The sequence below is a fragment of the Pyrus communis genome, chromosome 4 (assembly GCF_963583255.1).
Source record: "Pyrus communis chromosome 4, drPyrComm1.1, whole genome shotgun sequence".
Taxonomy (NCBI): domain Eukaryota; kingdom Viridiplantae; phylum Streptophyta; class Magnoliopsida; order Rosales; family Rosaceae; genus Pyrus; species Pyrus communis.
In genome coordinates, this window is record NC_084806.1 from 3,268,864 (window position 1) to 3,282,621 (window position 13,758).

The 13,758-nt window shown below is 35.5% G+C and overlaps 1 protein-coding gene across 1 annotated transcript; it reads right to left on the minus strand.

The window, feature by feature from the left end:
* Window positions 1-4,381: 4,381 nt before the first annotated feature.
* Window positions 4,382-6,512, minus strand: LOC137733023 (cytochrome P450 CYP749A22-like). Its single transcript, XM_068472251.1, has 5 exons — window positions 6,165-6,512; window positions 5,830-6,053; window positions 5,482-5,714; window positions 4,973-5,351; window positions 4,382-4,855 (listed from the first exon to the last, which is right to left on the minus strand). Exons 1-5 carry the CDS (start codon window positions 6,460-6,462, stop codon window positions 4,427-4,429), a joined length of 1,563 nt encoding a protein of 520 aa, XP_068328352.1. The 5' UTR covers window positions 6,463-6,512; the 3' UTR covers window positions 4,382-4,426.
* Window positions 6,513-13,758: the final 7,246 nt, after the last annotated feature.

The window sequence follows — 13,758 nt, forward strand, 5'->3', positions numbered from 1 at the left end:
AGATGGATAATAAATGCATAAATATAGGGATAAGAGGAAAAGAAAAAGAAAAAGAAAACGAAATGTCTAGGAAAAATAGTGAAAAACTAAAATTCTAAACAAAATAAACTTATGTGAAAAACTGAAATTAATAACCAAAATTTTAAGAAAATGCTTGATCAAATTTTCAAAAGGAGTGTATTTTTAATCTAAAAAATTAAAAAATAAGGCACCTATATCAAAACGTCCCATAGAAGAACTGGCATCTAGGCAGCGAGTCTCACAAAGTAAATGCCCTTCTTCACCACTTGGCTTCTGTGCAACTTTTATTTTTTATTTTATGCAGTTCATAGTATGATTTGTTACATGGTTTTTGACAAGTTCTGATCAATAATTAAATATCTGTCATATGCAGTATAATTATATACATGTTCATTAATCTCAGTTTGGTGCCCTACCTTTTATTTGTTTACGCCCTTTCTGTCTAAAATTCATATATCTTTATTTATATTCCACACACTTCTGTAACTTCTAGTCTTTGTTCATTTCAGTAACTTGCTGTTAGTAGAAATTGAACTTGAAAGGTGTTCTGCAGCTTACAGGTGACCACCTGACCGGACATTAGGTATATTTTAATTTTTTTTTCCACGCAGAAGAGGCACAAAGATTAAGCAAGAGGAGAAAGGCGGAAAGCATGCGTTTATTGGACATGCAGAGAAGGCAAAAGCAACGTGTGGAAGAAGTAAGAAAGTCACAAAAGAAGGTACGGATTTCAAATATTCAATAATTGTTCCATTTTATTTTTACTCTGAATGTTGCCTTTCCTCGTCTCTTGACTCCCCTATCAAGTTTAAAGGGCATTCTGTCTGGTTTTAGATCAAGTACAATTGATTGCATATCACTGACTTGTTAAGTGTGTCATATTCAGGATGAAGAAAATATAAATTTGAAAGACCAACTTCGTGCTGAAGTTTGGAAGGAGCTTAGGAGATTGGAATTGACATGCATAGATACGGATCTTTGCTTCGTGTCTTAGGAATATAAATGGGGGCTGGTTTCCCTCCTCTGCCCAATGAGGTAAGCTACAATAAGTTCTTGAAGATGATTTAGGGTCTTTTGTAGTCTATGGTTTGATGGGTTTCTAATTTGATGCAACGCTATCTAATGGAAGTGGAACTGGAAATTTCAGGTGCGCGCAGCATATAAACGGGCATTGCTGAAATTTCACCCAGACCGGGCATCAAGAAGTGACATACGCCAACAAGTTGAAGCCAAGGAAAAGTTTAAGCTTATATCTCGCATAAAGGAAAAACTTCACTTCATGTTACTGATATTAACAGTTGAAGGATTAAGTAAGCTTGAGGAAGATTGAGCTCAAAGAATGGCATAAAGAATGAGATATGAGCTGAGGAGAACGAAGAAAGAAATGAGAGTGTAACTATTGAGATTCAATAGATGGTTTACAGAGTCATTACAATCTGCTATATATAGCAGCATATGTTTTCTTAATGGATAATTGTTGACCCTAAAAATTACAAAGCTTACGTGGTGCACAGGCCGAGTAACTAATGAGCTAACTACATCCTTTAATTGTATGAGGGGTGTGCCAACTCGTCGGCCGAGCTCGACCAAGAAGTAAAATTTGTTGATGTTGTGTTGAGCGCGTTGCTGACTTCTTGATCTTGCGACTACTGCTGAGGAAGAAACATGTCTCGGCCTTCGAGCTCTAGAGCCTGAAGACAAGGCTGCTAGTTCTGAGAAGTTTAATATCAAATTCGGCTTTCAATGTGCCGAATGTAGTAACTTGTAACACCTCACTTTTGCTGAGAAGGCTAATGAGATGACTTCTGCCAATAAGGATTCGAAAATCCTTCTCGATCGAGACTTGGATAGGTAACCAGTTGGCCTCGATGCAGTGCTGTTTATCCAAACTGAAGGTGCTCCTCGGTCGGCTGATTCCACGGCAACAGTGCTGTTTATCCAAACTGAAGATGTTCGCTGGTTGCCTTCACAGTGCTGTTTATCCAAACTGAAGGTGTGTTGGCAGAAACAGAAAACCAAAAATCTCAAGATGTTTGAGAGGTTTGCGCAGGACAGTTATGTGTTGAATTGGAGGTCCCTTGAATGATGCACTCCCTTCTCTGTTTATAAGAGTGACTTCTCAAGCGCGAAAACATTCACCATCCTGATGCAACATCATAACTCATATGAATCACTACGGAATGATTATCACACACTTTCATGATAAACATTCCCCACCCTTAGCCAAGTAATTTTCCACGTGCTATTCGTATAAGAAACTCAATTAGCATCAGTCTAAAATATTTGGCTAGAGATAAGCCAAATGGGAATATTCCAACAACCTATGCAACCACTTTGAAGTCCACGTGTGAGAAACCTCACTGATGCATAGCAAACTAACTTCAAATAGAACTCTCCCACTAGTCACACAGAAGATAAACTTTCCGTTCCTCCTTCGCTAATTACCAAGTGCATGCATTATCTCTATTCCTAAATCCTGATAATTACCCATTTTTTGCATTGATCAAGCCGCAAACAAACCAAGTTGCACAACACGTAACCACAGAGTCCTTATTGCAATGTAACCTCCTTTATTTGTTTGACTCTCAAGATGTAACCGTAAGATAAATTACTATATTAAAATTACTAATAAAATAGTAACATTTAATATAGTTTCCTTCATCCCACGGCTTTAAATATACGGGCCGAATGCGTGCAAAATCACGGCCTCTTAATGTTCGGAGTCATCCAACGGCCTAGAATCTTGCTCATTCAACAGTCTTCATTGCCCAGGCCGATATTGTAAAATTGGGTCCAAACACTAATACCATTTTCAAAGGAGATGTAAAATCTTAAGTGGAATTCTGTGCAATCAATTTTGAAGTTAGAAGCAAACTCCAACCGATATGTCAATCTGATGTGGATTGACATATGAAAAAATGTGATGTCAAATAATTTTTAATTATTTTATTGTGTGGGTACATTAATGCAATAATTATAGATATTGAAAATTTATTTTAATTGAATTCTTTTTAAAATGGGTTCTACATATCACTTATAACAAAATAACATATTGGTTTAAAAAAGAGAAAATCTGACACTGCCACATCAGCCATCAAATTAACATTTGACGTTTAACATTTGATATCTTCTTTAGAGATGCTGTAAGTAGTCGTTACAACAGCTTTTAACAAATTGATATCGATCAAGCCTAACTGCTCTAGGATGACATGGATCTTCACCAGTATAATTCTGCCACTTGTACAACTATATTCCTTCACTTATCAACTGAATATACAGACAAAAAATTCATCAAAATTGATCAATTTTCCAGTGCAACAGATTAGGCTTTTTTTTTTTTTTCGGTTAATGACTCCACAACGCTTCCGATTCCTCATTTTGTATCCGTACGTTGTCATTTTTTTCATCCGGATTTTAGCCGGTAACAAAGATCTATATTGTAAATCAGTTGTAGGTTTTTGTAGTAGGTGGCCGGGAAAATTATTGTTTCAAATGTGCAAATAATAACTTGCTTATTCTGCGCTCTTGTAATGCCATTTGGTCCTGGAGGTTTTTCTGGCACGAAATTGAAGTACCTACCACACAATAATGCTACCCGAGAAGCTGGAGTCTTCTAGGCAATTAAGTTCAATACAATGGAATATTAAAGCAACATGTGATGTGAACTACGAGCAGAATTTTTAAACGTTGGCGGCTTTTTTATATTTTTTATTATTAGTTGAACAATGCGGGCTTTCTTTTTCCATATACTTCTTGGGTCCAATTTTTCGTTTATGAAAACAGTAAGTACTATATAATTTTTAGTTACTTTTCATCCATCCTTTTGTTAGGGAAATCTCCGTGGTACGAGGGAAGTTTTTATAATAAATCATATTGTCTACATTTTAGTACATCTTTTGTAGATCATCTTTGAAAATAATCACTTAAAATGAAAACTATTAAGATAGCCAATTGTAATGAAGAAAATAGACAAATGCGATTTTTAAAGAACCACTAATATGACTACTAATCCAACAGTAAAATAATTTCAAATTTGGGTGATTTTATGATCTTGGAGGAAGAACTAAAAGATAGATTGTTGGTTCGTTGAAATATGATATGAAGTAGGTCCTATAGAGGATCCCTCAAATAAGCTTATTTGAGAAATCCCTCAATGCAAGGTGACTAATACATATATGTATATCAGTATATGTATATATAATAACGAAATTATGAGTCTTGATTATTGAAACCGAGCTTGAAATTTATGTATATTAAATTCTGATATTTAACATTTTTTTTCTTTCGTCTTTGCAAAATGCTAAAACAAACCATTCTCTACCTACGTGTTTATTAACTGACTCTAAACTGTCACCCCATTTTACATCTTGTGCAACATTTATTGGCAATTTCTGGTCTTCAGAATTCAAACTGAGTGTAGTATCACTTGAACACCATGTTGCGGGCGAACTGTCAGAAACTGAATGGGGGAGTGCACGTAACCCGGGGAAAGAGTGAAACTGTAGCGTTGCAGAATCATTGAAAGAGCAATCTTTGCTTCGATGATTGCAAAGTTCATGCCCACACAGGTTCGAGGTCCCATTCCAAAGGGCATGAATGCGACCGCATTGTTGTTAGTAGCTTTAGCAACCCCTTCTGAGAATCTCTCTGGTTTGAAAAGTTGCACGTCTTTTCCCCAATATTTAGGGTCATGGTGAAGTGCCAGATTTGCGACGTGCAATTCAACATTAGCGGGAACAACTATCTGTCCCAGTCTAACTTCCTTGAGAGATTCCCTAGTAAGGGAAACAACAGGAGGATATAACCTTAGAGCCTCATTGATGATCATACCCATCTGCATGCATCAAAATAAAAATGGAGGTCAGACAACACATCGAGAAGCAAGCCTTCAGTAATTTCACGTGCTTTTTCAAGCAACGCTTACACAAGCCATTAGGATTGATTTTCTTACCGTTTTTAATTTGTTGAGGCCATCAGTATTTGGATTTTCTTTACCAAACAATTCTAGGACCTCCTTTCTAGCTTCCTCTTGCCAATCTGTGTGAAGAGCCAGAAGAAAGACGGTCCAAGCAAGCAAAGAGTTAGTGGTTTCTTGTCCAGCAAAGTAAAACGTCTTGCACTCATCAACTAAATCGTCCACCGAAATCCGCTGCTTCTCATTCGCATCATGATGAGCCTTTAAAAGTATTCCAAGATAATCACTTCCAAAACCGCCTGCCTCTCCAGTCATTGCTGTCTTTTCTCTTTTCCTAACAATCTCTGTGATGATGTCGCGAATGCCTTTCTCGAGCTTCTCTGATTTTATCTCATCACTGGTTCTATAAAACATACTGCAAATTTGAATCGTGGAATATTAGACATGTGAAGACAATGACACACCTAATTACGTACATAGAGTCAATTATAAATGTAAGACGTACAACATGAATGTTACATAATTATTTCTGAGTTTGAAAGTACCTGATGCCAGGAAACCTGAGTTTGAAAGTATTTCTAAATATTAAGGAGGTTAACTCCCTCAACATTTCAAAAATGTTCTTTCCTTCTAAGAAGCTGCTGCCAAATGCTGTCCTAGAAATCACTTCTGAGGTGAAAAACCTAAACTCTTCATTCACCTCAATCTCCTTGCCTTCATAAGTTTTCCATCTTTGTACCATCGTCTCAGAACTCTTTATCATTTCAGGAATCATATTCTACAGTAACACACAATACCAGCATGCAATTAACAAATTTCCGTTAAATATTTCTCATAAACAGTTGAAATCCATTGCAAGAATTATGTATAAGGAATTGCCAGGCGTTAGGTACTTTTAAGTTCTCTCCATGGAAGGCATGGTGCGCCAGCTTTCTTAGTTTCACCCACTTTTCACCTTCTGCCATTGAAATGCTGTCTCCTAATAGCTTCTTGACATAGCCTTGGGACCTTTGTTTCCGATAGTTTCTATCTTTGTTGTTTAGTACCTCTTTGCACAGCTCAGGTTCCGTAATGATCATCTGTGGTTGAACACCATACCACTGAAGAAAATTCTTCCCTGTTGCAACAGAATGACCAAACTTAATTATATATTTGAACTAAGATACACATACACACACACACACACATATTACATATGCGCATGCATAGTTAATGAAAAGTTTGTCACCAAATATCTTGCTCCATGCGTGAATATGAGGCTGCACTGCAGAAAATATGTCATGGGTTAAACTTCTAGGCCTTCCCATTGTTTCCCTTTTCATGCTCAATATTTCTTTGGTGCTTCCATGGATAAATTTGTAAGAAGGACCATGGACTCCTTGCGCAGCCATCTGATTCCGTATGTGGTTTGGAGTCCACCATAGTTTCTGAAAGTTCTTGATCAGCAGAGCTAAAAGAATCACTAGCAACAGACACAGAAAGCTTGAAGTAGTAAGTACTGGCATTTCGAACAAGAACCAACTCATTTTTCTGGTTCTCTTTTTCCCTTTTGGTATTCAGTTTACCCCTCTCAACCACTCTCTCGAAGAATAGTGAAGAAGTGAAGTAAGGAATGATGTAAAACGTACAATAAGATGCCTTTATATAGGGATAGTACTCACAAGTCACAACAAAACAGTCTTCATGGTATGTTAGTTTTCATGCATGTTACGTAGGAAGAAAATCAAACAAGGCCGCTGGACAAATCAAGCATACCAGCTGCTGCCATTTGAAAATTATAATTTAAATGGTTTTATAACATTTTAGACCCTCCAAGTTGAAATGTCAGGTCTGATTATATGTATTTGTTTTAGTCCGTTACAGTGTTGCGAGTTGTTCTCGTCTAAATTCAAGGTATTTTGAAGTTAGTCCTTTGTTTATGTAATCTCTACATATATTGAAAGAGCGAGTTTATGTATACCCAGAATACGAGCTGGTACACCTTGAGTCATAATATAAGTGGAGTGGAACTGAAAATTTTATCTTCTCTCCATTTAGTTTACGATGCGTGGTATACTAATTTTTTTATTTTTTTATTTAGGAGAACCTCGGTGGTTCTAGGTGAATTTTATTGAACAGAAAAAAGAAAGTTACTCCTAGTCAGGGGAGACATAAACGTATCCCTCTTAATAGTTAAAATGGAGAAGATGAAAAGACAAAGAATATAAATAAAAGGAGAAACGTAAACTTGACCCCTCTTAAACACAAAATTAAGGAAAGATTACAAGAAAATTAGGGGGACAAAAAACCTAAGCCCTCTAAAACAAAGCCTACAATACAAAAACCTGCTGAACAAGCTTTGAACCACCAAAACACATAATGTTAAAGAAAAAGTAAAATCACACATTATGAATAAATCTCTTCTTCAATCTATTGAAGAACAATACATATTAGAGATCCCGAATACCTTGTTAGCACACAGTTCATCAGTTTCATTGTTAAATGAAGCTGTGGAAAAAAAAAAAATTGTTAAACCTATTCACATTGTTATAATTTCGGACACTACATGATGATTGCACATTTGTCTAGGTTTTTTTTTTGGGTACTAAAAAAATCTGTTGTTATATATCATGGTTTTAAAAAAATAAAAAATAAAAATCAAGACTGTAACAATAAAAAATGCATACACAAAACACGACAATGTCGAACACGTCGATATTTTGGAGGAGTTTTATGGAAACGTGCTATATATTTTGTTTGAGTTAAAAAGTGTCTTTGGCTTAATTAAATTGTGGAGTAATGTTGAATCAAAAAAGTAAAAAATGATGGGAGCAGTGGCCGGATGCCCAAGTGTTTTGAAAAATAAATTGTCTGTTGAAAATAATAGTGGGTAATGAATGCTCACATAGAAACGGAAGATATTGGGTAGATTTTCAATGTTCTTAAAAATTAATCTTGACTTGGGAGATGAAGGAAGATCATATTATCAAAGATGTGTGCTTGGAGTTGCTCTATAAATAGAGCATTCCGTATGCTTTCAATAGAGAGAAAAAAAAAGAAAGAAATGAGAGAATACATAGAGTTATCTTTGTACTCCTATTATTCCAAATTATAATGAAAGCACTACTGCTGCCCGAGGACGTACTCCAGTCACACTAACTGTAGAGGAACCTCGTAAATTTTGTGTCTTATTTTATTTATTCCACTGCACACACACCATCGATTTTACAACACGTTATCAGCACGAGAAGCTCTCATGTCAGTGGAAAGCACAATGCCATAAATCTGGTGAAGCACTATTTACCTCTCACCTCTGTCATCTAAAATCTCACAGAATAAAAAGTATGTCCATTTTTTCGTCTCTCCCACTACGCCAGAAGCGTCACACCGAATTCCGGTGAGAATTGAAATTTACGACCTGAAGTCGTCACGAGATGAGAAAACTCGTACCTGACAACTGGCTTCCAGAGATCCAGAAGAATCTCATCAGACTTGGAAACCCAGATCACGTTGTTTTCGACGGATCTTGAGAACTCCCATGAATACTTGGTTGTTTGAGATGGTGATGGCAAAAATGAATCCACACAAGCCTCTCTCTCTTGTGCCTCCATCAACCCCACTGTCATCTATGTCTCTGTAAGGAGTTTCTTGCTTAAGGATGTCATGTTCCCTGGGTCATGCAAGAACAACGCCAGTCTCTAGTAGCCTTTTTGGATTGAATTGAATTTTGGCAACCTCCACAACTACCCAACTGGCCCTGCGTTTCGAGACTAGCAGAGACAGAGAAGGAAGAAAAATAATAGAAAATAGGGATTGATGGAATGGTAAGGCACATGTGAAGAAGAAAAAAAAAAGGTGTTGACTGCACCCTAAGAAAAAAAATATATAAAGGGATTTGAATGGTGAACGACACCATTTGGTCAAAATATATAAATGGTTTCTGTTAGTGCATGGCACCATGCTGCAGAAATAAGAAAAGTAACAATAATAAGGTTTGAATAAGTGCTGACAAAAAAAAGAAAAATAATAAATAAAAGGAGGTATGATACTTCTTGTTATTTATGTGAATTGGTGTTGGTTTAAAACCCTTTCACAAGTTCTATTTACTTTAAATCAATTTATTTATCATGGACGGTTTACCGCCTACTGCTTTAAGTTTTGATTTATGTGAATGGTGTTGAATTAAAGCCCTTGTCACAAGCTTTATTTACTTAAATGCAATTTATTCATTATGGTTGGAATTACCACCTATTGCTTTAATTTATTTATTGTACTTATCTTTTGTTACGATGAGTATATACAGGACCTGAATTTCTTTGATCAGATCAAAACCTGCAGTTTCTTGATCCTCATCATATAAAAATGATTGGACCTGAAGTTCCATCATGCAAAAAGATTGGGCATGAAGTCCCTAGATCCTCAAGATCAGGACATGAAGTTCCTTGATGAGTACCTTAAATTTGAAGAGCCAAAGTGCCATAACTTAATTGCAATAAAAGCCATAAGAGTCTCAGTCTACAGACTATTAAATAAGGATCAGAAGTTCCTCATGTCCATACTCAAAATGGTTTAGCAGAAGTATTTATTAAGTGGATGAAATTGATTACCCACGCTCTGCTGATGAAAATGAAATTGCCAAGTTTCTACATGGGGACATGTCATTTTACATGATGCATTATTGATTTGGTTGAGACCTATTGATAACCATCAATACTTCTCAGTGCAACTCATGTTTGGGCATTAACCAAACATTACACATTTATGAGTTTTTGGTTGTGTTATCTATGTGCTTATTACACTGACACAATATATTAAAATGAGACATCAACACAAATTGAAAATTTATGTTGTATTTGATTCATCATCTATCATTCAATGTTTAGAACCCTTGACTGGGGATTGCAGACTATGATTTTGATAAGATAGTTTTCTAGCCGTTAAGGAGAGAAAATAACATCGGTCCAGAAGAATGATGAGAAAATATCATTCCAGAAGAATGATAGAAAAAAAAAGAAAAAAAAAAAAAACCCCGTTCCAGAAGAACGAAGAGAATTTGTCTTATTTTGATTTATGAAGCAATCATATACAAACGAAGTGAGAATAATTGAATGATGTAACGATATGCAAATCAAATGCTAGATGCATTTAATGATGCAACGAAAGTGATGAAATCACATATACTTGCTGCAAATGTGCCTACAAGAATTAATGTCCCTGTTGGACAATATAATGAGGTAGCAAATGATTTATCTGTTGCACGCTTGAAGCGTGGCAGACCCTCAAATTCAAAAGGTTCAGTCTTTCAAAAGAAGAAGAATATGACATTACTAAAACTATTGCATTCCCGAAGCATATCGCATGCCAGACGCATGACAGTTGCCGCAAGGATACTTGTCCCGGAAAGGTCAATCCGCGGACATAGGAATGTTGATGTCTCATGCATGAAGCATGATAGACATATAGGTTCCAATGACTCAACTCCCGAAGTGAAGATTAAAATCCAAGCTCTATAATGCTCAAGAGGAGGTTATGATCCGCATTCTCTAAACTATGACTATCCTGGAAGAGATAGTGTAATGCCCTTGATGAGGCAATGGATATCCAAAGAAATGAAGTTTTTATGCATGCGCATGCACATGAGAATATGGGATCACAGATTGATGATAACGAATGGTAATTTTGGTTTTTACAAATAGCTACTAAATTCATCAATGAGCTGTGTTGATATTGAGTCCCGCTCTTTTTCCATCAACAAAATTATTGGCCAAAATGGAGAAAGGCAATTCCATTACAATTTTGTAAGAACGTGAAAAAATAGACCTATATACTTGAATACAATACAAATAGCCAAAAGATGTTGAACCTAGAAGGTTACATATGGGCATTTGTAATATTGTGAAATACACTCACATAATATGACACTAGAGTTCATATAAATGGAGAATTATATATGAAGGGTTATGAGTCGCCCACATCATATCTTCATAAGTAAATCCCTCAAATATACATGGAAACAAATTGTATCATTTTAAAGGATTACCTGTGTGGCTTTGATAACTATAAGAATCAATTGGATATGCCGGAGGATGTGTAAATAATCATGTTTAAATAACATACATTGCTGAATTTAATATGTCAAGGAAATGTATCGTGAGTGGATATGATCTATACTGAAAGACAATGCATATACACTGATTTGAAAGACCAACTTCAATTGAATAAGGAAGGAGCAATATGGCTTATTTGCTACAGGAAGTATTGGTAAGAGTTTGCAGCCTTTGCGATTTTGCCCCCATATTTAGATATGTTAATTTAATTGGCCGTAGAATCCAAACTCAGTGAATTATTTTGCTGATAATTCTATGTTATTACATGTAACAAATAAGAGGTCTTACATTCAATTCTCGTAAAATGCGAACTTGAACTATATTATTATGACAAAATTCATTGTAAGGCGTAGTCCACTCCCCTACTCAGTTAGTATAAATACCATCGTTTGTTCATAAAAAATAAAAAATAAAAGTCATACCATCTGATATGACATTCTAATTATATATTACTCATATACAAATCGATATATTTATCTCCAATCATATAATTTTCTAATTAAGTTCCCTAGAGTTTTGGTACGTATATCTTATTCATCGCGGATTTGAATCTGCTACCAGATTTCTTAGGAACCAAACACGAGTTAGAGGGAGATCATGAAGGCCGAAAGGGGGAAGGGGGGATTAAAGTATCTGGATCCCCATTAAAAAATGTTCTTTAGAATTTTCAAGAACAGGTTTATAAACAATAATAATGATTCAATACAAGTTGTTTACTTGAATCGGAACGAAAATTAATATAATTACTAAAATATTCTTGTTCTAATACAGTACTTATTTTATATATATATATATATGCGCTAATAACTTGAAATTTTAGAAATATCACCTCTCCAAAGTATCCAATTCCTTCAAAATAAAGAGTCGAATTCTTTATTTTTGTGAGCCCACTTCTATTTTAATTCCTCCATAATTAGTAAAAAGAAGAATATTCTGTGATTGAAATCCAATTATCTCAATTTCCATCACAGATACAGAAGTCAAATGTGATGAGGGGTCAAGTGTGCCAAATCTTTGACCGCCGCTTTTTTAACTATTAGGATTAAGAGTCTGGCGTTCTCTGATATTGAGAAAGTCTTGGTAGAGGAGTTTGGCTCTGCTGCCACTATTTAACCATTGATTGTCATATTTAAAACTTAGAAAAGTTGTCAAATAATTCCTCTTTAGTAGTGGCGTCATCTCACTCAATTTTGACCATCGTAGTCGGCCCGGAATTACCATGATTTGATTTTGTTTAAACTAATGCATGGTCATTCCTTCCGGCTTGCTTTGTTCACCTTGGTTTGGCTATATATACGCAGAATATCTGTTTCTGTTGGCTTTTTGATGACGAAAGAGTTTATTACTGTTATTGGTTAGAGTGGAAGGGGCTCTAGTCGCTTAAGCAAGTGGTCTCGATTTCGAGCTCTTGTGGATGCAGAAAACTTCCTTGGAAGAGGTTCTTGCATATGCGCCCGACCGTACCTCAAATGATTAGTCTTGGGCTTTGCCTGGGGACACCTTGGGAAACCTAAAAAAATTTAGAAAAAAACAAAATGGAAAATGATAGTAGAATTGGTAGTATTATGAGGAATTCGAGTCGAAGATCGTTATATAAACACTTAAAAAATGAGTTGTTACTGGGAACTAGGAAGAACTCACGTAACAGTGATAATTGAAAGGAAAACAAAAATTGACTTGGCACCATTAGACTACCTACGGAAAAAGAGAGTTGCATATATTTCACATTGGGGTGTGCAGAAAACTGCATGGGCACACCAAAAATTTTAAAAAGATTTCAAAGGGGTCCGAAATGTTGATTTTGTAAGGTGTCATATTATACTATATATTTTATCCTCATTTTAGTATTAATTTATTGGTTATTTTGTGTGAACTTTGATACTTTATTATGTATTTTCAATGTAGGACATTCGACTTCCTCTGAAGCAAAACGTGATCAAACGGACGAATTTTGGAGTGATTCAAATTGGAGGACATTCATGTGTCTCTCAACTTGACGTTATGAGTCTGATGAGCGGTTTATTTATGACGATGAAATAAAGAAGTAGCGCACAGTGCTGTCAAAATGACGTTTTGAGTTTATTTGGGCTTTTTGGCGTCCAAGATGATGTCTTTTGGGTTCAAGGCCTTCTGCAGTTATGTTCGGGACATCTCAAGCTTTAAATCAAGACATTTTGGATGTGTTTTGGAGCCTGGAAGTCCAAAAACGTGGCTGATTTGTGGCTGGGCAGATTTTCCAAAGTTAGAATAGGAATGTATTTCCTAGTTATTTTATTCTATTATGTTTTCTAATTTTTAAAAGATATTTTCTAGTAAGGATTTTAATTATGTAGTAGTATAAATAAGGTTTTTTAGCCATTAGGGTTTTTTAGGACAAAAAGAAAGGAGAATAACACATAATATTTTGGAGAACTTTGCTAGGCTCTGACGATTTTTATTTTAAGGTGTTTTCTATCCTTGTTTTTAATAATATTTTGTTTTATGATTGTTAGTAACTAATTTCCATTTGCTAAGGCGAGGCCACGAGCCTTAATAATAAGAATATGTAGTTTTTTCAATTTACTTATGATATTTTGCATGCAGGTTTGAATTATTAATCACCGGTTTAAACTATCTAATTGTCTTAATGCTTAGCTACTATTAAGATATTTAGAAAAGTAAATTGATGCAATATTGGTCGGAGGTCAGTTCCTAAAATTGACGAAGGCTTCTTGTGGTTAATATGTGCAAGTTCAC

Bases quoted from the DNA above. Each gene is read 5' to 3' on its own strand.
- LOC137733023 (XM_068472251.1), bottom strand. From the start codon at position 6,462: ATGAGTTGGTTCTTGTTCGAAATGCCAGTACTTACTACTTCAAGCTTT. The intron at 6,054-6,164 runs GTGACAAACTTT...CTGTTGCAACAG, and splicing joins CGCATGGAGCAAGATATTTG to GGAAGAATTTTCTTCAGTGG. The intron at 5,715-5,829 runs GTACCTAACGCC...GTGTTACTGTAG, and splicing joins TCCATGGAGAGAACTTAAAA to AATATGATTCCTGAAATGAT.